General features: G+C 38.4%; 1 protein-coding gene across 1 annotated transcript in view; it reads left to right on the top strand.

The window, feature by feature from the left end:
• The window catches only part of GRM8 (glutamate metabotropic receptor 8), a 756021-nt gene that overhangs the window by 344098 nt on the left and 384005 nt on the right, over positions 1 to 27918 (top strand). Inside the window, exons 3-5 of the mRNA XM_042923664.1 lie at positions 125 to 260; positions 720 to 874; positions 1979 to 2116. Coding sequence (XP_042779598.1) covers positions 125 to 260; positions 720 to 874; positions 1979 to 2116 — 429 coding nt within the window. The remainder of the gene's footprint in view (positions 1 to 124; positions 261 to 719; positions 875 to 1978; positions 2117 to 27918) is intronic.

Here is a 27918-nt window from a genome sequence, read left to right as displayed (position 1 = left end):
GAGAATGAAAGGTTTGAAAAACATATACTGCATTGAATCATTCGTTTTTATAAAATAGCTAACCTCATTAAATTGGTTAATTGAATAAGTGCCATTTCTGAGTCACTCTCTCTTTTTAAAATAGGTGGTGTTTGCATTGCTCAATCACAGAAAATCCCACGTGAACCAAGACCTGGAGAATTTGAAAAAATTATCAAACGCCTGCTAGAAACACCTAATGCTCGGGCAGTGATTATGTTTGCCAATGAAGATGACATCAGGTGCGGATTAATTTTCTTCTTGATGTTGGATCAGATGTGCAATCCACATCCTTTTTTTTTTTTTTAACATATTTCATGTTCAATGTAAAATCTTGTGAGATTTCACAGGAATTGCAGCATTCTCATGCAATTACAGATTGCCTTCTGCTGCACAGAGACACAACAGCCTTCTAGTTCCTAACTCTGAAATGTCTATAAAGTAAAACTTGGGGGCTGAAAGAAATGAGACAAGTAAGGATGATAGACAGAATAATGTGAATGAGGTTAAGGATAAGGCTAACTAGCAGGTGTCAATATGTTTCCTTTAGAAATGATAAGACTCAGGCAGTTAGTGATTGACTAATTGTTTAACACTGACCTACTGAGTGTATATAATTCAATATATCTGGTCTTATAACATTCATAAGTGTAGTGTTTCTTGAGAAATATGGTATGTTTTATTTCTTTTTATTCCTGTAGGAGGATATTGGAAGCAGCAAAAAAATTAAACCAAAGTGGTCATTTTCTCTGGATTGGCTCAGATAGTTGGGGATCCAAAATAGCACCTGTTTATCAGCAGGAGGAGATTGCAGAAGGAGCGGTGACGATTTTGCCCAAAAGGGCATCAATTGATGGTAAGGACAAGCCATAGAAAATTTGTTTCATTCTAATTGAATCAAAACTCCAAGGCAAAACCAGAATATCAGCATATGATGAAATGTACCCAAGGTTGATGATTCTGGATAGAATTTATAATTCTGATGGTAGAAATGCCAAGACAGTAACTATTTAACTCAACATATATTTTTCATTAGAAAAGGATACCCATTAGATTTTTTCTTTAAAAAAGGGAGTTATAGTTGGCCTTAGATATTTCTATGATGTTAGCCCTTTCCATGATGTTGCCCTCTAAGCTTGCGCATTTCCATGGCATAGATGATGGTTACAGCATTGTCATGGGGAGAGTATTTGCTTTCTATAAAATGGAGATGTGGGACTGGGCTGACCCTATAGATAAGTAAATGCAACAGCAAAGATATGGAGCTTCCCTGAGAGGAAGTTTGTCTCCAAGATATCATTTCCAATGGTCTTAGGAGTGACTGAAATTCCTATCTTCCCCATTATCTTTTGGAGTAAAACATTAGTTCCAGGTGATCTCTCTTTTATGAGGTGTCACCTGAGCAGGCTAACACATTAGCCCATTACCCATGACTGCATAAGACTACATCAGAGCTGGTTAGTTTATTGGATTAGCTGAAAAATGGAACATCTAGGACAGATACATTTTGAGTCAGGCAGAAGCATAGCAACCTGGAACATTGACTCCTGTTAGGAGAGAGAGAGAAGAATGAGAAAAGTCTGAGTTGGTTCTGAATATATAGGAGAATGTCGCTGGTCACTGTGATATAGAGGAGAGGGGGAGGTTGTGATGATGGCATTAACAACAGGCCCTCCTGTTATGTTCATCTATACAGCCAGGTGACTCAATGGTGAAGAGTGAGGGTGATGATATTATCTGTTGATTACCCTTGGCTTTTACCATATGGGAAGACTAATTTCTGGGCTATTGGTTCTTCGGTTCTTCCCCATTTGTTACTACATTTTGGGTTTTTTTTTTCATGCAATAATCACAACATATTCATTCAAATGTCTGACATAATAGCCATTCAAAAGCTCTGACAGTATTTGGTTTTGCTTTTGAAAGAATATTAAAATCATACCTTTTCTCTCTAACATAGGGTTTGATCGCTACTTTAGAAGCCGAACTCTTGCCAATAATCGAAGAAATGTGTGGTTCGCAGAATTTTGGGAGGAGAATTTTGGATGCAAGTTAGGATCACATGGAAAAAGGAACAGTCATATAAAGAAATGCACAGGTAACCAGTGAAATGTTTCCCTTCGTGCATTTGTTTTATCATTAACTGAAAAATGAAGTTTTTCTATATGGACAATGATCAGAGTATCTCCTATTTCTTCAAGTTTCTTATCAGTTTCTCAGCAGGATTGAGCATACACCGATCATTCAACAAACTTATGTGTATTCATTGGTTCTTACAGTCAACAAGTATTTCTTGATCACATGCAATGTGTCCAACACTGGTGTGTTTGAATTCTATTTAGAAACATTTATTGAGTTTCTACTATGGGCAAAGCACTTTAATAGGCTTGGTGGGATATAGACAAAAAAATCAAGAAATGATAGTGGTCTCCAGGAACTTAACATGTAGTTAAGATGAAGGATCATAATACATTGCTCTAAGACAGCAGTTTTCTTGCACTATTTCAATCCATGTCCCCTGTAATACGATTGTCCCCCATATCCTGCATAGCTCTTGCAGCTATGATTTTTTTTATGCTTTACCTTCTGTATCTTGTGCTTAAAAATAATAGTGATATTAAATGCGCATATTTTGAATGTAAGAATGAAACATTTTTTAAAATTTTTAGATAACATGATTGTGTACATAGAACCACCTATGGAATTTTAAAAATTACTTAGAACTTAGTCAATTTAACCAAACCACAGATACAAGGTCAATATAAAAAACCTTTTTATATATCTATATCTATGTCTGTATCTATATCTATATCTGTATCTATCTAGCTGTCTATAGTTTTTTTTTATAGAAACTAATATGTGGAAAATGAAATTTAAATAATACTGTTAATAGCAGGATCAAAAACCATAAAAGATTAGGGATAATTTTAACAAAGATGCATAAATCTTCTGCACTGAATACTACAAAACTTGAATGAGCATTTTATAACTATATACCCCTCCCTCACCTATTCCTTGTTCTCGTGGTTTGATATATCCTCCTTTCCCTCTGATTATTTCATTTGGCAATAGCTGCTCAGTAGAAGACATAATATGATAAGTGCTCGAGCAGACATAGAATGAGGCTGGGGATGTCAAAAGTAGGCGGCATGCTGTGGAGAGTCTGACTTTAGGTTTCCTGTGTGCCAGGCCCCCTTCCAGGATCTGCGACAGAGATGAGGTCTGTGCTCATGGGGCTTACATTCCAGTGTGAGGAGACAGACACTAAAGAAGTAAACATATAAATGAAGAGATACTTCCAGATGCTGAGATGTGCTTATGGGAAACACAAGGGGGGTAAATGTGAAGGGCTGACCAGGTGCTGTCGGCAGGGAGGGTGGCCATTAGGCTGTGCAGTCAGAGAATGCTTCTCTAAGGTGGTGACATTGAGATGAGACCTGAATGGCAAGATGTTGTCAGCCATGTGAAGATATGATGGCAAGCCATTCCAGGATCTAGGGCAAGGCTCTTGTTCAAGCCATAGTGGGGGATAAAAAATACAGGCGGCTGGAGTGAGGGAGGGAGGATAGTTAGTAAGAGGGAAAGTGGCTGGGGTTGTGTCATGCAAGTTCTTCGAGTTCTTTCCAGAAACCCCAGAGCTGGGGAGTTTGGGTCTTATTCTACCTATAGAATAGAATTATTCGAGGCTTTTTGTCTAGGGCGTTGCTCAGATACCTGTTTCAAACAGATTTTTCTGGCAGAAGTATGAGGAGGATTGCAGATCAGGAGAGAGGAAGGTGAAAGATTAGTCAGGGCCCTTCCAGTAGTCCTGGTGATAGGCAGTCACAGCCTAAACAAGGATGTGCAAATCAGGGCAGAACACAGAGGAAAAAAGTCCTGGAGAGTAGTATTTACAGCAAGTATATGGTGAGTGACTAACAGTGGGGTGGGGGTAAGCAATGGAGATTCTGAATGTAAAATCTCTACCAGCTAGGACTAGGAAAAAGGTAATGTAATTAGTTCGCAGAGAGGACAATGAATGGTAGGTTGGGAGGGGACAAACTTGAATTTGTTTTTGAGATAGCCCCATGGAACTGCCCAGCAGGTGGCAGCATAAGGTCTGAGACCCCACAGAGAATTCAGCACTAATAATACAGGTTCGTGTGTGGCAGATGGAGACTTGGAAGTTAAAGGCAAGGGCAGGGATGCAGTTGCCAGAACTTTTTGGAGCAGAACTGAGGGATGATAACTGAAGATTCTAGGAGAGGAATCAGGAAGGGCAGCAGAACACGATGGGTTTGGGGAAGGACATGCCCTCCCAGCGTGCAGGAGAAAAGATGGGGTACATGCAGTTTCAGTGCTGCTGAGAGGTATGGCTGAGGAATCAGGAGTGTGACAGACTCAGATCGTGAGGTTCTGAGATAGAGCTGGAATAGAGGAAGGGGAGGAAAGAAGGATTTTTTTAAAAAAGTTTGGCAAGGAAAGAAAGGTATGGTAAAACTCTTCAGAAAGAAAGAAGTGGGGTTACAGATGTTTCGTTTAGGATAGGGCACATTTGAGCATCTTGTCAGATAAAAATAGCAATCAGAAGGAGTAAAAATTAGCTGTGGGATAGGATCTTGACAGAAACTTTAGGAGAGGCATCAAGAGGGAGGTGTTACCTTTAAATAATGTGATTTAGTTAGGGGGAAAAAAAGGTACATGTAAAATCGTATATGAGCAGAGGAGGAAAAATCCCATCATTAAAAGCTAAATTTGGACATAGATATTGTGGAACTTCAGAAGATGTATGACTGTAAGTTCAGGTTGGAAAATTCAAAACTTCACGGAAGAGGTGAGAGTTTGATAAGAAAGATTTAAGAGAGAACATCAAGATGAGGGAGAAGATGGGCCAGCAGCAGGGCAAAGACACAGAGTAGCACAGGCCATGGAGATGTGTACGAAGGACAGTGAAGAGGTCCAGCTTACTGGAAAGAGGGGTGCATGTTAAGGAATAATGGGAAATAAAGAGGGTCCAGTTTATAGAAGGATTTGAAAGGGGAGTTTATGGAGTACCTTCTGTGTGTTCATTCAGGTATATTTTACACTGTGCTTAATTCTGACTTCTGAATGTTACTGTCTGTGTGCAAGCAGTCACATCCTATCATTTAGATCATACTAATGAAAGTCTACCATTCAATGAAGTAATGAAGTGGATGAAGTTCGTTTTATGTATTTATAACTAATAACTAGGAAATTAGTTATAAAGTAATCATAACTTTTTAATAGACTTGTTTTCAGAATAACAAGTTTCTCTAAACTCTTATTAGGGGTTTGAGGGGTACCTGGGTGGCTCAGCCAGTTAAGCGTCCAACTTTGGCTCAGGTCATGATCTCAGTCTGTGGGTTCCAGCCCCACATCCGTCTCTGTGCTCAGAGCCTGGAGCCTGCTTCGGATTCTGTGTCTCCCTCTCTCTGCCCCTCCCCTGTTCTCTCTCTCTCTCTCTTAAAAATAAATAAACATTAAAAAAATAAAAATAAATAAAAAACAAAGTTGATGTATGTTGACATCCTTTTAGCATCTGTAGATGGTGTATACCTGATGCTTATTTCAGGCATAATACTGACTGAGGTTGTGGTATAGTCCACACTTGATGGCACGTCTGCTTCATATTCCTTTTATTTATTTGGCTAAAATTGTAAAAGTCTGTCAGTAAGACCTATGTCCAGTTCCTTTAAAATGGTGTTTACTCCAAGTGCTAGGGCAAGTGCACCCTTAGGAAACAGGATCAGTAAACAGATTTTCCTGCAAATTCCATTGTGAGTGATACTGAAATAACTTGTCTCTGGGTGGGAAAGAAATAAATTATGCAATGTTCTAAGTTAATTTTCTTGAAGTGGTAACACGTGAATATTTCCAGATGTTGAGAGAAGATGTTTGTGCCCCAAATTACCATCAAAACGCAGTTTTCATCTCTGTTTTGGGGGAGGAAAGATGATCTAACACGTCAGTGGTCAAATTAAGAAGGAAAATCTATGGATATTCACGGAGTAGAGGTGTCCAGGGTTCGAAAATTATTTATATTTCCAATTTGTCCAATCCCATCAAATTCAGAAATGAATGTATACAGATGTCTGTGTTTCAAAATTTGGCCTTTACAGAGTTCGTGTTTAACCATCCACAGTGAGTCAAAAAGTTAGAGAACTGTGTGAAAGAGGATATCTATGAGGGACTTTTTGCTGCATTTAGGGTATCATTTGTGGGTTATATTCTGAGTAAAATTTTACATTAGGCAATGATAATCCGTGAACGTAATTATTCGCTTCCATTGGGGGTGATACTGGCAATGTATTTACATGGATAAAAGAGTGCTTCCCAGCAGGGTAGGGCTTCTGTCTGATCAATTTTCAGGAGATAGAATGTCTTCAAGCAGTGAGGAGCATCCTCTTCCTAAAATTAACTTGGTGCAAACAGTTTTCTGAGATGATTTTCCCCCCTAGAATCTCAGGAAAGCTTTCAGAAAGATGTGATATTACTGTTAACTTTGATATGCTGGCCAGATTCCAAAGTGAAGCGATTCCTACCATCCACTTAGCTATTTATGTGGTTATTATTGCTTCTGAGAGCTGCTGAGTTCGGAAAGCTACTACTACTTAATCCTACTTAAAATTCCCTTTGTCTTTCTCAAGAAGAAAAAAAAGGATTCTTTTGTACTTGTTATCAGTGGTGATGGGTGTTGTTTTATAGACGTTTATCTGACCTCTCTCTCCTTTTCCCCCTCCCTCTCTTCTTCTACTCTCAGCTTTAATGCCTCTTCACTCCTCACAACCCAGATGCCCACAGCCTCCCTGCAAAAATGTGGGTCTTCATCATCTCTGCCTGTCCTTGCACTGGGTTTCACATCCCCGTTACCCCACTCTGGCCTCTGCCTAAGCTCCTCTTCCACTTTCCCCTCTAACACCTCACTTTTTTCTTTTTCCTATCTTCTCTCTGCTTAGTCCCCAATCTGCCTTTTTTTGGTCCAGCAAGAATTTCATGGGCAGTGGGGAGTTTTTCTTTTGAGGTCTTGCTTGACTTTTTTTTATGGCTGTCATTCTGATTTCTCATCTTCATAGTGAGGCCTGACAGTGAATATTGCAGGGACCGGAGTACGTACAGTCGAGCTGCTCCCCAAAGGCAGGCTCCCTCTTGGCTCATACTGTGTTCTGGCCTTCATTTCTTCACTGTGAATTGTGGATAGCTCTCTCTGCCCTTATCAAAACAACATCCGTGACCAGGCCAATAAATCCAGTGGGCTCCATGTAGCATCTTCAAACCTTCTTTTGCCTCACTCACCCCTTCATTCACTTGTTTATTCATTTTGGATGACCTGTCTTGTGCCAGACTCTGTGCTACAGATACAGAGACAAAGAAAGGACCGCTTTTGCCCTCAAATTGCTCGCACAGACATTCACACTGTCTCCCGGCATTGGAAGTGCTTTCCTTCTCTGTTGGGTTTTAATCCTTAGCCAGGAGGTTGGGGCACTGCTGCCTAGCCTGCATATGGCTGACACTCCGATGCTAAATGGTGGTGAACATATGCTACTTGAAATGGCCTATTGATTCTTATTTATGATGATAGAAATAGTGGTAATGGAAAAAGCAATGCATAAATATGTTTCTTCCCACAAACAAGCAGTTCTGTCAGTGAACCAAATAGCAGGCTCAATAATTAGCTCCCTGAAAGGCCTGTCAATTTCTTTTCCTTTTTTTTTTCAATTTATTTTCTAGTGCCAGAATAACTAACTAGGTAACTTTTCAGGTGTAACTACCTCTCCACAGTCCTGTATTTGCTTTGAGAGGCTATAGAAGGTGGAAGCTTTTACCCATTCACCCAGGACTCATGGAGACCATGTGAGTGAGTTGGGTAGTTAAGACGAAGGATGGATTTAGACAATTTGATTTGGTGACCCAGAGTGAAGGGAAACTAAGATAACTTTCCTTGTGTCAAAATATATTCTGCCACCCTTGTATGCCCCTTGCTTAGAGGAAAACTCTTTGGGTGGCAATGTCTTTACATTAGCACCATGAGGTGGCTGTTAGCCCATATGCTCTTGTTCTTACTGAGTAAAATAGCAGAAATCCCAGAATGACTTATTTATACCACTTCTGAGCTTCCATATTAGAAGTGTGTGTGTGTGTGTGTGTGTGTGTGTGTGTGTGTGTGTGTCCTCATTAGGAAATTTGAAAGTGGGAAGCTTAATTACTAAATTTAAAAAAATGTACACAGATGCACCTGTATCTCCAAAATCTGTAGTGTAGATCGCAAAGTTTGCCAAATCAGGAACCAAAAATACTCTGAAAACTTAAAGAAATTATACTGTCAGTTATAAATGCACATAGAGTAAAGGAGTTGGAAAGGTCCATACAGATCATTTTGCTCAATTATTTTTTTTCAGAAAAGAGATGGAAATTGAGGCCCATCTGGTCTAAGTGAGTTGTCCAAAGCCCTATAGCTACCTGTAGGTGGTGGTAGGACTTAAATCCATTTGACACTTGTTTCTTTCCCCAATCCTCTCCTGCTCAGAATGCCTTTCCCAGTGAGGGTCTGGGTTGTACAGATCCAGTCCACTATTTTTCCTGGTATAGTAGCCTAAATGTTTCTCCAGTGATCACTGAAGCTTAAGTATTTCCTCTTTGTGAAGCTCCTTGACTACTAAGGAGCTCAGACTGATGCTCTTGGTCTGAAAATCACCAACACTACTGGAATTTTTATACTTCTATAAAAGTGTAACAAGTACCCTCTGATTAGAGTAAACTTCAAGGGCACATCAACTCTCACATTTTTCAGGTAATAACTTAAGACAGAGAAACACCCATTCTATAGAGCCAAAATGAATTTAGAAGTCTAGGAAACCCTTTCTGCAAAGCATACAATGGACTCTGACCTTAGCTTGATCAGTTGAGAGTCACGCAAATCTGGATGAACATGATCTCTGGAATACTGCCCTGAAGGACTCAGAAATGGAAAAGAAAATATAAACAATCAAGGGACCATTAAGCGCTTTTGAGAACCAATTATTTGAAACATTACAGTAAGACTTGGGTCAGTGAAGCTGAGGGAGGGGGAAAAAAACACAGAAAACATTAGAAGAAACGATCTTTCCCTCAATGATTATTAAACTTCAATTGAGGGTCACTTAGGTGGCTCAGTTGGTTAAGCATCTGACTTCAGCTCAGGTCATGATCTCATGGTTTGTGGGTTCAAGCCCTGCATTGGGCTCTGTGCTGACAGCTCAGAGCCTGGAGCCTGCTTTGGATTTTGTCACCTTCTCTCCCTGCCCCTCTCCCACTCACCTCTGTCTGTCTGTCTGTCTCTCTCTCTCTCTCTCTCTCTCAAAAATAAACCTAAAATTAAAAAAAAGAAACTTCAGTTGAGGGAAACAATTAATTACAACAAAACAAAAAAAGAAAGGATATACAGATGGCTCAACATTAGGAGAATTTAATATCTTTCCCCCTGCTCCCTGAAAAGAGTACAAAACAGTTACATGAAAGGGGCTAATTATTTGTATTATAAAAGGAATATTTCCCAAGAAGCTTTACCTTGGGATTCCTTTACCCATGGGATTTGAGGAAATCACATGGCTGTTATGACTTGATGAGATAGAAGAGATTTACCATAAACTCCTAGGAACACATCCAATCAAGAAGAACTATCTAGCTGAATAATAAATTGGATACATTAAGACAAAAGAGACATAAAATGAGGTGTGATCAGAGTTTACTAAGGCTCATTGAGAAGACTTCCTGGAGAGTCTTATTTTTGGTTAGTTGTGGCATTTATTAAAACTGTATCATACTAAAAATCTCCCTCCCTCTCCTCAAAGAGTTTATATCTTATAAAAAGGTAATGAAAATATTAAGTGATTAATCTATAAATTTTTAGTAGACAGGGCCTGTATCCTCAGGACTAAGAATATGCTTAGCATTAAACATTTGTTAAATTAGTTAAATGGTCAGAAATGATGGTCAAATTGTTCTCTTGCTCTACATTCATGTAGACATGTTGCTGAGGCCTAATTTGGCATACATTTGGCTAATATTTGGCAAATATTTTAATTGTTGGAATTAATTTTTATGTATTTTTAATGAAACAAAAAATTCAATTCAAATGGCTATATTAAAAGGGTCTTTACCATAATTTAAGAATAAAATTAACTCGCCATTCATGAGTTTGGGACCTATGTCCCAAAGAGCCTGCTTGGGATTCCCTGTCTTCCTCTCTCTGCCCCTCTTTCTCTCTCTCTCAAAAATAAATAAGAAATAAATATGTTTAAAAACTACATTTATATTATGTGAGGGGAAATATTGTGTATGTGTATTACTTCCGATAAGGTAACAGAAAAAAGATAATTTGGAAAACATGATAGAGAATGTCAGTTGAGAATACATTTGTTTATTCAATGTAATCATATTTATTAGTTTATTAGTGTGTTGTTGGTTTTCTTTCTCCACAAGAACACAGGCTTCATGAAAGCAAGGACTTTGTTTTTTCTCTGTTGCATCCCAGTGCATAGGATGGCATCTGGAAAAAATAGGGCTTCCTTAAGGTATTTGTTGAATGAAGAATGAATTCAATTCAGCTTACATATTATCTACTCTTTGTCAGACACTGTCCAGTAGATGTCCAGGGCCGTTGGTGAACAACACAGAAATGGTCTTTGCCCTCATGGGGCTTACAATTTAATTGAGAAAGTAAATAATTGAGTCATGTCCCTGCAATGACATGTGTTGTGGTTGGTGAATGGAGTGGATATATCAGGGAGACCTAATGTAGTGTAGAGAAGATGGTGTCATTTAAGTTGAGAGTAGAACATGAGCAGAATTTAGACAAGATGAAGAGGTGATCAATAAGATTGTTGTTTCAAATAGAGGGAAGTACAAAGGTCAGCACACAAGAGAAAGGATAGTAGTCTGAGGAAATGACAAGTTCAGTATGGCTGTGGTAGAAAGTAGGGTGGGAAAATAGTAAGAGAGAAGGATAGGGACCTAGCCAAGGGACTGGTCAGGTAAGATTTCATATGCCTCATGAGGGGGTTGAGGTTTGTTTTGAGAAGCAATGAGTAGGCACTAAAAGTTTTTTTTTTTTAATTTTTTAAACTTTATTTGTTTATTTTGATAGAGAGCAAGAGTGGGACAGGGGCAGAGAGAAAGGGAGACAGAGAATCCCAGGCAGGCTCTGCACTATCAGTGTGGAGCCTGATGCAGGGCTTGAAGTCACAAACCATGAGATCATGACCTGAGCCAAACTTGGACACTTAACCAACTGAGCCATCCAGGTTCCCCATGGCACTAAAAGATTTAAATCATATCAGTGAAATAATCAGATTCCCACTTTATAAAGATTATTCTGGTTTTAGCCTAATGCTGGTGAGGCATAGCACTGAGCAAGGGAAACCAGTTAGATATTATAGTACTTCCTCTAGAGATGAGAATGGCCCAGGTTATGATGGCCACACTGCACTGGGGATGGAGAGAAGTGGATGGACATAAAAGATACCTAATTAGTTGGTTATGTGAGGCTGAAGCTGAGAAAAGAGGTCTTGTTGTAATGAGAAAGTTGGGACTATTAGCCTTTAAATAAGACTGGGTGAAACAGACCCAGCAAGTATCTGGAGAACAAATTGTAGAAGGCTGGAGTTGGAAGTCAAAGGACTCGGCCTTTAGAGATGTGTTGAAGAAATGACCCTAAAATTCCAGGCTTTCTGGTAATTGTTCTCAGACTCTATAGGTAGACCCCCTTAGGACATATCTCTGATCTACAACACTAATTCCTTCCCCAGTGTCTCTGTAGCTACAATTGATTGGTTTAAGGTTGGATGCCTGACTCAATCTGGACCATCAGAGTCCTTCCAAGGGTTATTTAAAACTGGAACTGAAGGAAGAAGCTCAGTGCCTCTTGAGAGAATGGTAGGAGGCAGTGCTCTGAGATATGAAGCTGGGGAGATTGTCACCTTGAGGAGAAAGTTGTTCTCGGAGAATGATACTGGCATGTAGACAGAACAGAGATGACAAATGGGAAGAGTTCTGTGATCAAGACTTTAACTGTGCCCTTCCTGCAGGTCTGTGAGCTAGTTCAAGATGCTTCTGGGGCGCCTGGGTGGCTTGGTCGGTTAAGCGTCTGACTTCAGCTCAGGTCATGATCTCACACTCCGTGAGTTCGAGCCCTGCGTCAGGCTCTGTGCTGACAGCTCAGAGCCTGGAGCCTGTTTCGGATTCTGTGTTTCCCTCTCTCTCTGCCCCTCCCCTGTTCATGCTCTGTCTCTCTCCATCTCAAAAATAAATAAACGTTAAAAAAAAAATTAAAAAAAAAAGATGCTTTTAATTGAGTTTCCCCATCCTTACTTAGCAAAACCAGCATGCAGACTAGCATATGATAATAATATGGGGGAAGATATGAGGAGATCGTATGCATAAAGTTCACTACCTACTACATAGCGAGTGCAGCAGGTACTGTTGCTTACTTATCCAAGAGCAGTTTCCCTTTCTCCTAGGATAGCACCATCCAGTAGACCTTTCTGTGATGAGAGCAGTTTTCTATATCTGTGTTGTCCAAAGGGATAGCCACTAGCCACATGTGACTACTGGTTACTTGAAATATGGCTAGTGCAACTAAAAAAATGAATTTTATACTTTATTTAATTTTATTTGATTTACATTTAAATGTCAATAGCCACCTGTGGCTAGTCTCTGTCATATCAGACAGTAGAGGTTTAGATTGACAGACGTATAGAGCAACAATTTTGTTTTAGTGTAACTCCATGTAGCCCAGTTAATTCTGACTGGCCTGGTCTAATTATGATGGTCCTATCTTGCTTGCCAGTGCTTGCTTGAAAGAGTAACTTGTAATATGATTTTGGTCAAGGAAATAGAAGGGGAAGTCTTCCAGGACCCTTCAGGGAGTAGGAGCAGAGAAGTCCTTTTGTTCTGGTTATTGTTATAACCAATTGGTGCCTGGGCGTGCAGAAGGAAAATCATGTTGATGATAGCACAGTAGGAAAATAGAGCCTCATCACTGCTGACATCTTTGAACATCTGAATTGGCCAGCCCTGGAATGCCCTTCCATTCTTGTGATAGGAGATAATAATAAATCCTTTCAATTTTAAAGCTATTTTGCATTGCATTTTCTATTACTTGCATCTGAAAGCATCCTAACAAATATAATGTATTATCAATAAGTGAAAATGATTTATTTAACATGACATGAACATCCCTCATTTGAAGAAGATATGAAAAAAATTAAAATGCTAAAATCAGGAGGTTAATATTTGTAATACAGACAAATTGTTTATATTAAGTGGATTCACCACAGGTTTCTTAAATACTAACTTCCCAGTCAGTGACTTGTGATTTGATTTATTAAAATTAAAATGATATACAGCTTTTCAGCAATATTTCACCAACATATTTCTATGAGAATGCTCCTTAATTTATCAAAATAATTTGCCTCTGAGTTCCTTTAAGCAACATGCTCTCTAGTCTACAAAAATATTATTTTACAGATGGTGGTGGTGTGCTACTTGCCATCCAGACAGACAGTACTTTAGCGAAGATTTTTCTTTGCAGTGTAAGTGAAAACCTGTTCAAAGGGCTTGCAACTTTATCAATTAAATCATAAGACCTAAGAGGAAGTAGATGTTCTATTATGTTTTCTGTGTCCAGTAAAATTCTCAGCCCCATTGGTAGACACTCAAGCACTGCATCTTAGCTGTGTGATCTTGGGCAAGTAATTTAACCTCTAAAAATTCTTGCTGAATGCTAATTTTTCCTGTCTCTAGATAGGAATTTTACTGTCTCTAGTGGTGGTTGTTATCAGTGGACCTTTTATGAAGTCCATTCCTATGGCTCTGTTTCTCTCTTATGTTACCAAAATACTTTATAGCTAAAACATTGAGCTTACATGTAGAACTTGTATTGTTTTTAGAAAATTCTTTTCTTTATACACCTCTCCACTGTGTCCCAACAGTGAGCTGACTTGGCTGTTTGCTGGGAAAGGAGGTAGTATTCTAACCAACAGTGATGTCATTTCACCCCTGTATTACTTTCCATTATACCATTGACCCATACAGAACATTTCAGCTATGGGTTCATTTGCTTACATCACTGATCAATGGTTAGAATTGTAGATTTTCATTTGGGAAAATGATTAATATCTTTCATTAAGGGCATTAAAATGTTGGTTTGAATTTCCCTTTTGTTCATGGTTCATGAAACACCAAAGCTTTCCCTAGCTTTCTTTGCTATGGGAGGTTTTTTGATTTTTTTTTTCCTTAAAAAAGTAGCTCTACATCTGTTTCTTACCCAGATCTTTTTCAGAAAGAATATAGGCAATATTAGCTAAGCAGTGAGACAGGAGCAATATTCAGTTCTTTGCCAAGAGAGATCCAGGATTCCAAACATGCCGATTCAGCAGACCACAGTGAGATTATCTAAAACAGAAGAAAGGCTCAGGAATCCATCAGAGTATGTGATAATTTAAATAAAATTCAAATCCCACCAGCCAACAGAGAATCAGGGGACCTTAGAGAAGGAAGGAAACTTAGAGGTCATTGTATCCAACATTTTGCTGAGCTTCACCTCTCATAGTGATGTAAAATGAGGACAGGGAGTGCATAGAAACACTTGGGTTTTACTGATTCAGTAGAACTCATGAAGGCTTTTATTGGTGCAAAATGAGGCTTTCTCAATGACTCTAAATAGGCTTATTAGCAGCACATAGAAGGATTTCCATCGTGATCTTCTCTTTGTCCCTAGTCAGAGTGAGGGTGCAGGTCTGAAGCAGCCTGATAGCTGTGAAAGTGAAAAGTACCAGCAGATCGGAGTGCAGAGAATGGGCTGGTTGCCAGCTTTGGGTTCAGCACACTGAAGAGTGTCATTTGTCTGAGCTACTTTTATGGAAACAAAAGCCGTCTTTTGTGTATTTGTACCTATGAAAGGGAGCAGTGGTGTAGCTGGTTCGCAGTAGCAGAAAAACAAATAATCCATATTGGTTTAGGATGCCCACCTACCCCCTCTTTCTTCAGGAGCATTAGTGTACATTTCAATACATGGCCAGCATTCTGGGAATTTAGGCTGGTTGCTTCCCAGAGGATTTTTATTAATTGGTATGAAGGTTTTATTCAGTGCAGTCCAGAAAACTGTTTAGCTTTTTCTCCTGGGCCTACTGACAGAAAATGTCCCTGCTACCGATTTTTTTTTTTTTTTTTTTTTTTTGGTGGGATCAGGCTACATCATCCCTAAGACTGACACAAAGCCCACTACAGCCCGCTATGCTGGCTGCATGACTCACATCCTTCCCTGAAGGGCCTCAGGTTTGATTAAATGTTTAAATGACCTTTTAGGACAGATGATTATGAGGAAGGGCAAACAATTTGTTCTTCCAACTCTTAATAACTTTACTATGTATTTGGGGTAAGTATAGACAGAGTTAGGAAGTGTGTGAATACTCAGGTATCATTGTAGATGAGGGTCACGATGATGATAATACTTTTTATTTGTTTATTTTTAATTTTTTTTACATTTATTCATTTTGAGAGATAGAGACAGAGTGCGAGCAGGGGAGCGGCAGAGAGAGAGGGAGACACAGAATCTGAAGCAGGCTCCAGGCTCTGAGCTGTCAGCACAGAGCCCGACGTGGGGCTTGAACCCACGAACAGCAAGATCACGATCTAAGCCAAAGTCAGACGCTTAACTGACTGAGCCATCCAGGCACCCCAATGATGATAATAGTTTTGATATATCAGCAGAGACTAAGATTTGTCAAAAGAGAGGCAAACTCAGCATAGTTTCTCATCGCCATCCCCTCCTCTCCCTCTCAAAGATGGACACACGGAGTGTGTTCTGTCACTGGTGACTTTCCACCCACACAAGAGCTCCAGTGTTCCTCAAGGACCACAACCCTGTGGCCAGGGAACTTTGCCCCTTGAGGATTCTCTGGGAAGCTCAGTACTTATTATCTTTCACAGGGCAAGTGTAAGTCTAGAGTCAGTTTACCTCAAGGAAATCTCCAGGCAAACACTGTATACGTTTGTAAAGTACACATAATCCCATTATTCAGTCTGTCCTTATAGAATAAGTTGTAAGGCTACAGGTTTTACTTCCTAAGTTTTAGGTATCTATCTCCAGTTGATTTTTTTTTTTCCTTAAAAAAGTAGTCTCTCTTGGATTGATTTTCAGGTATATCCCATCCTCTCAGGGTCCAGATTGAAAGCTTCTTTTTGGAGACACCCAAATAGTCTTAATCCACTAGGCTCTTAGCATCCAGATCTCTTGAATGTCTTTGGCCCTTTTCTCTACTTCTCTGGGACACTCATTCATGCCACTCAGAATAAATGCTAGGCAAACATCAAAGTTTAACTTCACATTTTATGTATTTTATTACTTAGGAAACTGGCAGCATACAAACTGTAGTAACCTAGAGATGGGAGGGTGTTACTCAAGAAAGTCTCCATATGTAATATATATGTATTTTTGGATAACAAATTTTGACTCTATAAGACAAACTATGAAGTTTTTTTAGAAAAATAAATATTCAGTGACTTTGCACTTATGTTACCATGCTATCATTCTGTAGGCATTAATGAATTCATGTGGCCTACTCAGAAATTAACGAAATCTGTTTATACTACATATTTTTCTCTAAGAAGTATAAAATTATACTTCTCTGAGAAGTATAATCTGGCATTTTACTGCTCTGTTTTCTTCATTTGTTGGTGTGGGTACTTAACTGATCTTAGGAGGAACTAATGGGTATCACAAAGGGTATATGTAATTCTTGTCAATAATGTGGAGAAGCTCAGATTTAATTTTACAATTTATGTTAACATGCAGCATGACCCTATCATCAATGTCTCTGTGTTACAACATCTGCTGTGGCTTCATGATAGATAGAGACCCTGTTTTGGAATGATACAACTTACGTAAAGCAGAACATCATTGTACCTGAACAGGGTTACTTGTGGTTATAAAGAGTAGGATGAAGACTGTACCATTATAATCACCCCATGCTATTTATAAGGCACCTTGAGAGAAATGATATCGTGCCAAGTGCCACAAAGGATAAGAAAATGCAGCCCCCTGCCCTTCAAAAGCTTACATTTCCAAGGGAAAAAAAACAAGCTTGCCTTTGGATTCATATAAGAACCTTTATTATTATTACAAATTAGGTTTCCTCATTGTGTTTCAGAAAAGCTGTATTTGAAGACAGATGATAGCTAGAAATGCCCCCACACCCCCATGCCACTCCTAATCCCTGAGGGTTTAAAACCATTCTTGAATTAGTAAATGTATTCTATAATTAAAAATTAAATCCAATTTGCTTATGAAATCATCACCTAATTTCTCTATTAAGGCTAAGTTTGCTCTCTGTTTCTTATGCTTAAATGTCCCATGATTTCCTGCTATGGAAGACAACAACAGATTCCCCTGCTTATCTTGAAAGAGTTGGGCTCTTTTTCTAGCTCTTTATCTCCTAGATCTGTGAAAGATATTTAAGTGCTGATTAAGACAGTTAGGGCTAGGGTACTTGCTCCTCTGGATATTCTAAGGGTACAGAGGACAGGAAGGAGCAGGGTGGGATTGGGGGATAATCTAGGACTTATTTTGTACTCCTTTCCATGTTGATGGCTACCTCTTGTTAGGAACTTTTATTTTTATTTTAAATATTTTTAAAGTTTATTTATTTATTTTGAGAGAGAGAGGGAGAGAGAGAGAGAGAGAGAGAGAGAGAGAGAGAGAGAGAGAATATCCCAAGCAGGCTCTGCACTGTCAGCACAGAGCCCAAAGCGGGGTTCAAACTCACAAACTGTGAGATCATGACCTGAGCCAAAGTCAGGAGTCAGAAGTGTAACTGACTGAGTCACCCAGGCACCCTAATTTTAATTTTTTTTAAGTTTGTTTATTTTTGAGAGAAAGCAAACATGAGTGGGTGAGGGGCAGAGAGACAGGGAGAGAGAGAATCCCAAGCAGGGTCTGTACTGTCAGCGCAGAGTGTGATGTAGGGCTCAGTCTCAGGAACCGCGAGATCATGACCTGAGCCGAAATCAGGTTGGACAACTGGCCAACTGAGCCACCCAGGTGCCCCCATTTTCCTTTATTTAGAATGATGAAGAAAGACAAAAGAAAAAGTGAAACATTTATTTAGCTACTGATATCCAGTGGTTGGTTGAAAAAGTATTTAGGTTGCTTAGTTTTTATTTATTTATGAATTTCCTATATAAGTTTTTCTATCTTTGACCAATCAATCTGCCTATTCAGTTGTTTTTTCTTTAACTTTCTTTATTTAATCCACTGGTGAGTGGCATTCAGGGTTGGTTGTGCAAAGTGTTCCCACGTGTCCATCTTTTAAGGACATATTCCTATATGACTCAGTCAATTTAGATACAGTTTTTGTGTATGTGCATTTTGTTCTTAATATATTGCATTAGTAAATGACTGCTTTCATATTGTTAACCAGTGCTTATGAGGATGATGATTTTTAACCAAATTCTAGGGAGCGGAGTATAAAAATCATAGCTTATTTTCTTGCTGTGTAGGATCTTATGACAGACACACTTGATCTTGCTTGCTAAACTATCTATATTGTCTTTAATCTGATTTTTATTTTTTCATTAGATATACATATTTTCATACAACTGGATTTTTAGAATATATGGTTGAAAAATGTGTTACCTTTCCATATCTCTATTGATTCTCTCTCTCTCTCTCTCTCTCTCTCTCTCTCTCTCTCTCTCTCAACCAAGTTTTTGGATATATATCCAACAGATAGGTGTGGAATACATCAACAATATAATTTCAGACATGATTTATTTTTTGTCAAAGAATTTCTTTTGTCTCTCTGAGTTGGCTTCTTCGACTTGGCATGATTCTGGCTGAGTCCTTCTTCTGTCTGGTGTTAGAATTTTTGTGTACTCATTTGGCTGCTGCAAATCCACCTGAAATGCAGCCTCATCAGAATATAGGTCTGCAATTATCCTTCTTGGTACATAAAACACTAACTTTTTTGTAGATTTGGAAGAAATATAACAGATTATTTATCCAGTATCCATTTTTTACAGGTTAGGAAACTGGAATCAGTTGGAATAAGTAATTTGTCTAAGGGCCAGAGAAAGGAACCAGGACCAGAAATCCCATATATCTCCTTATCTTACTATAATATTGCTGTTAATGTGGTCTACTAGTCTGAATGATGTAGGCATACCATTCTATTTGTCTTTCTGCCTTCAAAATAAAAGAAGGCCCAATTTGTTTACTTTCTTCTATCCATTCCACGGTTGAAGTGAGGCTCAATATTCTATTGTAAATTCAGAATATTTATGTCGGTTAGAATAATCACATCTAAGAAGATGAAGGGGACTTTGAATCATCTGTCTAATCCAAACACCTAAATTAGCTGTGTAATTATTTGTCTATGAAGCTTCTTGAGTTTTGTTGTGGTGTTTTGGATTCAGGCCAATCAGAAATGACCCTTGGGTTCTGATTCTATCTAGTCAGTCCCTTCTTGACCAAGGAGAACATTTGGGCATGAACTGTAGTTTTTATTGCCCTGTGACTGACTCTCATTAGAAATAGCTACCTGAGGCCAGCCTTCGGGTCTATTTTGATCTAATTATCTTATGGACATAGCCTTTAGTGTTCTCTTTGACCTTTGAAGACTGCCCCAGGGCATAGAGAAACTACAAATACCATTGAGATTGGACAGTGTCTCAGTAATGAGGATAATGTTTTATATTCTTAAGGGTAGATGCTTTTTCTCTGTGGGATGCCTGAGTAGGAAATTTTTATTCCCAAACGTAGCCACAACATTCAAACATCAGGAAAGTCTCCTATTACAGAAATTCTCCTGAAATTGAACTCAGAAGGATCAAATTTTTCCCAGTACAGATACTTGACCTTCTAAGAATAAAACCTTTTCCTTCCTTCCTTCCTTCCTTCCTTCCTTCCTTCCTTCCTTCCTTCCATCCTCCCTTCCTTCCTCCCTCCCTCCCTCCCTTCCTGCCTTCCTGCATTCTTCCTTCCCTCCTTCCCTCCTTCCCTCCCTCCTTCTCTCCTTGTTTCTTTCTCTTTCCTTCTTTCCTAATTTCCTTTCTCCTTCCCTCCCTCTCTCTCTCTCTTTTCCTATTTATTTATTTATTTATTTATTTATTTATTTATTTATTATTTGCTTGTTTGTTTGTTTATTAATACTTCTTATAGCAGAGATCAGTGTAGATTCTTGTTCCTTTCTACTAAATATAACATACAATCTTTATAAATGTTCTCCTCTCAGCTTTTAAGTTCCTTTTTCTAGTGGAGTCAAATTGCCCATAGATTTTTATAGGCTATTCCTAGTATTCTTATATCTTATTATTTAAAATATTCAAATGTTAACAATTTGTAATCAGAAGAAGTTCAAAAAGCAGAATGGCTTCTTCCTAACATGTTTAGTGATACAGAAATGACAGCCAGAATACTTTTGCACATTTTCTTGTGCCTTTTTTTTTTTAAATCAGGGAGGTTGAATTAGAGACATAAAGCAAAATAAGCAAAAACCTAGACCTGTAAATTTCTGGGTTAATCCAAATACATAAAGCATTAAAAATGTCAGATACAAAGCTAGATGCAAACTGACAGGGAGGAAAAAAAATCTGTTTGTATACTTAAAGCCCCAAACCAAAAGCAAAATTAAAATTTGTGCTGACCCTTCTCCCTTGGGGCTGCAGATGTCACTGCTGTCTTCTGTCCAGGACACCGTCTGTTACTGAGCGGAGGAAAAGAAATGGCATCCAAGTCACTAGTGTAAAATAAAATAGTCTGCTTGCCAAGTTCTAAAGATGTCCTGCCATATTTTTTAAGGCAAGATAATGAAGGGTGGAGGTGAGCTACAAGGGTGACCACTAACATGCATTGATTCTTATCTTTGATGGTTCATTCTTTTATTATGAGAGGGTTTATGAGTCAGTTTTATTATACTGACTAGTTTTCATTTAGTCAGTAATAGTAGTTACCATTTATTTAGTGCTTATTGTACTCTGTATTTTTTATACATTTTTATTTTAATATTCAGAATAATTCTATAAATGGAGTATTATTCTCATATTAGAGATAAGGAAGCTGAACCTCTAAGTAAATGAAATTGCTCAAAGCAACACATAGCTGCAATTTCAATGAGGTTTGTAGCTGTTTCCTCACTCTGGATGCTGGTGATCTCAGAAATTGCCACCCTTCAGCAGGCGACAGCTTAGCTGGAGAGCGTGCAAGTTCTCCACCTGAATTGTTCCCACCCATTTGCCACCTTTTTGTGTCCTTTCTGAGTCCTGGGAAGCTGACCTTTGAAGACTGCATGACCAAGATTCTCTTTCCTTTGTCTTTATCTTGGGTTTGGCCAATGGAAGGCACTAGAAGGATATCGGAGGGTGAAAGGAGATAGATGTGAGATGTTTCCTATCTATGTCCTGCTTTGACCCTGTGCCCTGGCTGTGGTGGTGCCCTTTCAGGCTATCATTCTCTCTAGGCCACCCTTTTCCATGCTTCCTGCTTCCCCAGCTCCTGGGAAAATGCTACCTCCTTTCCTTGTCTCTCACCCCTGTCAGTAGTATTGTCATCGCACTGTTGCTGGTCTCTGGATGCTTCACCATCTTGTTTGTTCCTTAACTCTGTCTACAATTTGGTAAACAGCTCCTTCATTAATATCTCTTCATTTGAACCATCTGGGATGAATTTTGGCTCCTTCTGGGACCCGGACTAATACACAGACTGATAGTATACCCAGATGAAAATATGTCAAAGATAATTTGCAAAGCAGGTTTAGCAGCTCTAAATTAGGATCACTACCGTGCCAAAAGGCACAGATAAGAAATTTGATTTTTTTCTTTTATTAACTAATGTAGAATCCACCCCAAGGAGACATGAGAGACTAGGGTGGTGAGAGAAGGAAGACTTTAAGAGTCTGTTTATATACCAGGCTTTAGGGAATTGTGATAGGTTTTGAACTTGTGATAAAAGCTGTCTTTGGGGAAGATTTTTCTAGCAGCCATTTGCAGGAAGAGTGGAAGTGGGAAGAAAAGTTGATGGCAGGGAGAAGAGTTACAAGGCTTTTAAAATAAGCCAGTGGTAAAGTGACTGGAGCTAGATTTGCATTGTGGCTGCAGGTATGGGAAACAAGGAACGAAAAATAGCAAAAGAAATATCACTAGTATTTGAGCTTGCATTCTTGTCCATATGATGCATTTGCTTTAAGTTAGTGTAAGCTCTTCACATGTGGAGGGCCCATATGCCTTGATGTAAAATTAGGTCAAATTGCAGAAGTTAAATTTGGAATTAAGGTAATATTTTGTTGTAGTGAACATCATTCTTCTTCCTATCTCTTGGACTTTATGTGGAAGCACTTAAAGTCCTCAGAGGCTAATTTCAGTTCAATCTATTTATTTAACAATATTTTAGATACTTAATTTTCTGTTTCCAGATGATCAGACTCCTCAACTTGAAATCCAAGGGCACTATAGGCTTCAAGCAAATTGCTTCTGCATTAAGACTATTGAACTTGGGGGGCGCCTGGGGGGCGCAGTCGGTTAAGCATCTGACTTCAGCCAGGTCACGATCTCACGGTCCGTGAGTTCGAGCCCCGCGTCAGGCTCTGGGCTGATGGCTCAGAGCCTGGAGCCTGTTTCCGATTCTGTGTCTCCCTCTCTCTCTGTCCCTCCCCCGTTCATGCTCTGTCTCTCTCTGTCCCAAAAATAAATAAACGTTGAAAAAAAAAAAATTAAAAAAAAAAAAAAAAAAAGACTATTGAACTTGGGAGAGTGATCCTATAAAAGCCCCATCATTGCTGAAATGTTTTCCTAATCGTGTATTCCTTCTGAATGTTTATTTGAAACTGTTCTCTTTTGGGGGGGGGGGCGGTAAATGAGCTAATATGTGTTAAATTCTAGCCATTCATTCATTCATTCACTTAATAAAAATTTTAGTGAATAGGTATCAGGCACATTTATGTTTTACACAAGAGGACTTTCATTTAATATTCATCCATTCAATCACTTGGTCATTTATACTGAAAAGGTTATAGACTTTGGAATTAGGCAGGCCTGGGTTTGAAACTGACCTTTGCCATTTTCTGGCAGGGTTGTCTTGGACAAATTATTTTTAAGACTCCTTTTTGGGTTATGTAAGATAATTTTTATAAAGAATCTGCATCATGACAAAGAAAAGGCATTCAAAATAGGTGAATGTAATCCTTCTATATCTTACCCCTAATTTAACTTTATATATACACAAAAATACATGAGGCTCCAAGAGGGATAAATTAATAAATAAATGGAAGTATGATACTCACTCTTAAGTGTAATTGCAAACACAAGACAAGATGGAAAACTGTTTAAGTATATTAGAAAATTAATATAATAAAGAAAATACAATGTAACTTTTTCTTCTGTTGTCTAACTGGTATAAAATTAATTCCTTGAATCTCACATTTTGTCAACAAATATGATACTGTATGTTGTGATATATTGCTTTGCCTTGAGAAGGAAAAAATAATTATAGCCATAAAACATTTAAGAAAATTCTGGAAAATAAGAGTAATAGAATTAATTTTTCAAACATTTCCCAAATGCACTTTAAATGGCTTTCCTGAAGGAAAGAGAGGGGGGAAAAAAGAACATGCAGATATAATTACAGATAAGACCCCTGCATATTATTAGTGGACTTAAAAATAATCATGCATATTCATAGATAAATTGCTAATTAACATTCCCAGAATTTTTGTTTAATACAAGCAGGTTATTTTAATGGGGTTAAGGCAAAAACAATATGATAAATGCCTAAATATGTGGCTATTTAACCAACACTGAAAACTTAGCTAAACCGCCTCTCCCCCTCTCATAGACATAAACAATTAAGGCTCATTATCATGTTTTTTTAAAGAATAAAAAGGGCAAGTAGAAAATAGTAGGTTGAGATCTGATGCTTTGAATCTTTGGTGATTATTGATGAGTTTTGAAACCTCAGGGGGTTCAAAAGAAAGGTTGATAGAACTTGGAGGCAGAAGGGTTCCAGATAGGGCTGAGGTCGTATCCCTGTCACTAAATAGCAATGTGAACTTTAGGAAGTCTCTGAACTCTCTCAGCCTCTGTGAAATGGAGCTAATGTTTCCTGCAGAGCAGCCTCAGAGCTGTTGGGGGAAATCAGATGGAAATGAATTATGCCTGTCAACAAGTTTTATGAACTATAAATTACCTTATACACTTAAGGCATTTATTCATGTATTCACTCACTCCCCAATGGAGCTATGCCTAATATTAAGCATATGGGGTGGGCATTGATACGGTGAATGAGATGGAGGAAGCAGTGTGTCTGAGTGATCAAGGGTATGGACTTTGAAGTTAGACGGCATGGACATGGAGTGATTCAGAGCTCATCACCCTGTGACCTCCCGTCTCAAACTTTCATTTGGCCAATGACATCATCATCTTAAATCCAATTCCTTAACGTTAATATGGTAAACACTATCTATTTCACAGGGGAGTTGTAAGGATCTGAGAAACATCAAGCACTTAGCTTTAGTACATGGAAAGTACTCAGTGACAGTTGGCAAATATCAACTCTTCAGACATTTTAATCTTTAATCAGGGAGAGCAGACGTTCACACCAATAACAATAGAACAAAGCAACATGGGTAAGAGTGGCGCAAAGAACGTTTGTAATAGAGCTGTAGCACCTTCAGCTGGAGTGATTGGTAAAGATTTTGGAGACAGGCAAATATTTAGTGTGAATCTTAAAGAAGGGGTCTTATTTGACTAGGAAGTGAGAGAGTGGGTGGACAGCATTCCAGGTAGAGGGAGAGGAATGAACTAAAACTTAGAGGTGAGAGAGACAAGTAGTCCAGCTGCCTAAATTAGCATTGCCAGATAGAACTTTTTGTCATAATGCAAATGTTCTATAAATGTGTCGTACAATATGGTAGCCACTGGCTATATATGGCTATTGAACAGTTGACATGTGGATCATGTGGCTGAGGAATTGAATTTCTAATTTCTTTCAATTTTTATTAATTTAAAATCTGCATGGAACTAGTGCTCATCTAGACCATAGGACACATGGAGAGGAGTATTGTGTGGGAAGATCCAAACAGCTTGCAAATTTGGAAGAACTTCCAGACGAACAAGTTTAGATTCTAAAATGGAATCAAACACATTTAGAAGCAGGAGAAGCAATGAATGAATGAATGAATGAATGAATAAAAATTAGCAAAGCAGACCCTAAAGTAGCTGAGTGGGAAAACCAGGAATGAATGTTGAAGAAAGACTTGCCTTGCACTGTTAGTTCAGAGGCAAACTGGTACTGCTAAGTTTGTTAGATTTGACAATTCAGAGATTATTAGTGATCTTTAAAAGAAAAGTTTCTTTTCAGTGGTGGAGGTGAAAAGATTATTGCAAGGATTAAGGAGTTAAGTATGTTGAGTAGGTGGCAATATGGAGCATAGTCTTCTCTTTGAACAAGTTTATGTTCCTAGTGTTAAAGAGTAAAACATTGCACACTAAGTTAGTTTCAGCAAGTACTGTATAATCATCAAGTAAGTGGAGTTCATGCAGGCAAACTAAGTAGTTTCAATGCCAGGTGTGAAATTACAGTGGTTTAGATAAAATTTTAAAGCAATTCTACAAATAACTACTCTAAGTCATGACATTTTTAGGCCACATTGAAAACACTGGCTGAAAGAATACAAACAGTGTTGAAATCATAACCAAGCCCCTTGCTGAGCTTATAGTTTGAACTAAGGATAGATTATTCTCATGCCCTTAATTTTGTATGATGAAAAACTTATTTTTTCAACTTGCCCAACACAGATAGGTACCAGGTAAATGGGGAGGTATGTTCCCATGGATATTTCAAAAAGAGGCAAACCAAGGACAGATCTATTTTGTGAAAGACATAGATTTTCTTATTTCTCGTGATTAAATGACTACAATAATTCTCTCATTTCCTCATTTATCCTCATGAAAATCACTTGGAATACTTGACAAACATTCAAAATCTTTTGCCCCATTCCAAACTGATCAATATGAATCTCTAAGGGATTAGTTTAGGGATCTGCATTTTTAATTAGGACCCAAGTGATTCTTAAGTTCAGGCACTTTGGGGAAATACTAATGTATTTCATTTATTCACCATTTCAACAAACATTGATTGAGCATTTTCCATGTGCCAGGCATTGAGCCAGATACTGGGACATAAAGATGAATAAGACAGTCTCTGGCCTTATGAAATTGTCCTGTTGGGGAGATAGCAAATGCTATTATAGACTAAGTGGTTTGGTAGTATTGCAAGGGGAGCACAGAGGAGGAGCAACTCAGCCTGGGGAAGGAAGGTCATGGAAAGTTTTACTTGGGGGGGGGAGGGTAGATAAAGTACGAGTAGAGTGTCAAAGGAGAAGTCCTCCAAATGGAGGAGGAAAGAGGAACATTCTGTTCAGGGGAAACATCACACAAAAAGGGAGGAGAGTGTGTTGGATCTGGGAGCATTCAATTCACATGGCTGGAAAGTAGGCCTCCCATGAGAGAGTGGCCAACGTAACTGGAGATGGAGGCAATGGCCAAGCACAGAAAGGAGTTTCTGGTTATTCTCAAGGTGATGAAAAGTCATTAAAGTGTAATGTGGGGTTGATGAGATTGGAGATAGGGAGACCCATTAAAATACAATAATTGAGGTGAGAGGTGGCATTGTCTGACCTAGGGCAATATCCACAGAGGAAAAGATGGAGACATTTTTGAGAAATAGTTGATGATTTATTATGCATGATATAACCAGACAATAGTTGACCTAATTCTTTATTAATGCTGTCTTATTGAGATGAATTGGATTGCTAAACAATTGATTGTGTAGATGGCCCACATGATGCATTTTGGCCATGATGAGGAACATATAATTGTTTGTTCATAGCTATAGTCACTGCTTAAATTGGAGTGCTCTTGGGCAAGGTTTCTAATATTAGGGCTACATCAACATGGAGGAACTATTGAGGTTTACACAGCTGCCTCTGTGGTTATCTCAAATTCTTTGATTTTATGTAGGTGAGGAAGTTCATATTGCTTACTACCTTTAAGTTCTTCCTAGTATTCTGGCCCTTTAATGCTTTTTCCTGTTGGTTTTACCCTCTGTGGTTACTTATAGTTGTAATACTATTCTATTTTAAAACTTACTTTACAGCTCTTTTTAACCCATCACAAATTTAAATTAATATACAGAACATGCAGATTTCCAAAATACAAATGAAATAAATGAATTATTTTTGAGATTTTTTGACACCTACTAAAATATTTGAAACAAATTTTGAAAGGTGCTGGTTTATAGTGATAATATCTGTGGTGATTCAGGAAAAGAGGCACCGGACAACTTAATAAACAGTTTGATAGAATCCAAATACATGGAATACAATTACTGACACATAGAACACAAAGCATAACAAAGTGCATGGCTACCTTATGATTTGTAGATATAGTTTACAAGTTGGAACTATTTAAGGATTCAAAGCATTTCTGCAAAGTATGTGGTTGTTAACATTTTAATACATTAATTCTATTGTGGAAAGCACTATAACATGAAGTATTTAATAGTTAAAATGGTCAAATGTATTTCTCTGTTTATACAGTTTGCATTCATAGGAGGAGAGTGAGTGACATAGCAAGAGCATTGCTCTAGAGAAGCTGACTAAAACCAGGGAATTCAGAGTGAAGAAGGCATGTGTTGGGATTCTCACGCTTTCAGTGCATAAACCTAGATGAATGGGTTTGTCACCTTGAGCTTCACTTTCCTCATTTGTGGGATAATGCTTACCTTACAGGATTGTTTTGAGGATTAAATGAGATGGTACAAGTAAAACACTTGCTATGGTGGCTGGCTCATAGTATGCTCAGTATAAAAATAAC

This window comes from Panthera leo, chromosome A2 (assembly GCF_018350215.1).
Source record: "Panthera leo isolate Ple1 chromosome A2, P.leo_Ple1_pat1.1, whole genome shotgun sequence".
Lineage (NCBI taxonomy): Eukaryota > Metazoa > Chordata > Mammalia > Carnivora > Felidae > Panthera > Panthera leo.
Note: the sequence above shows the minus strand (reverse complement) of the source record. Positions and strands in the feature narration are given on the sequence as shown.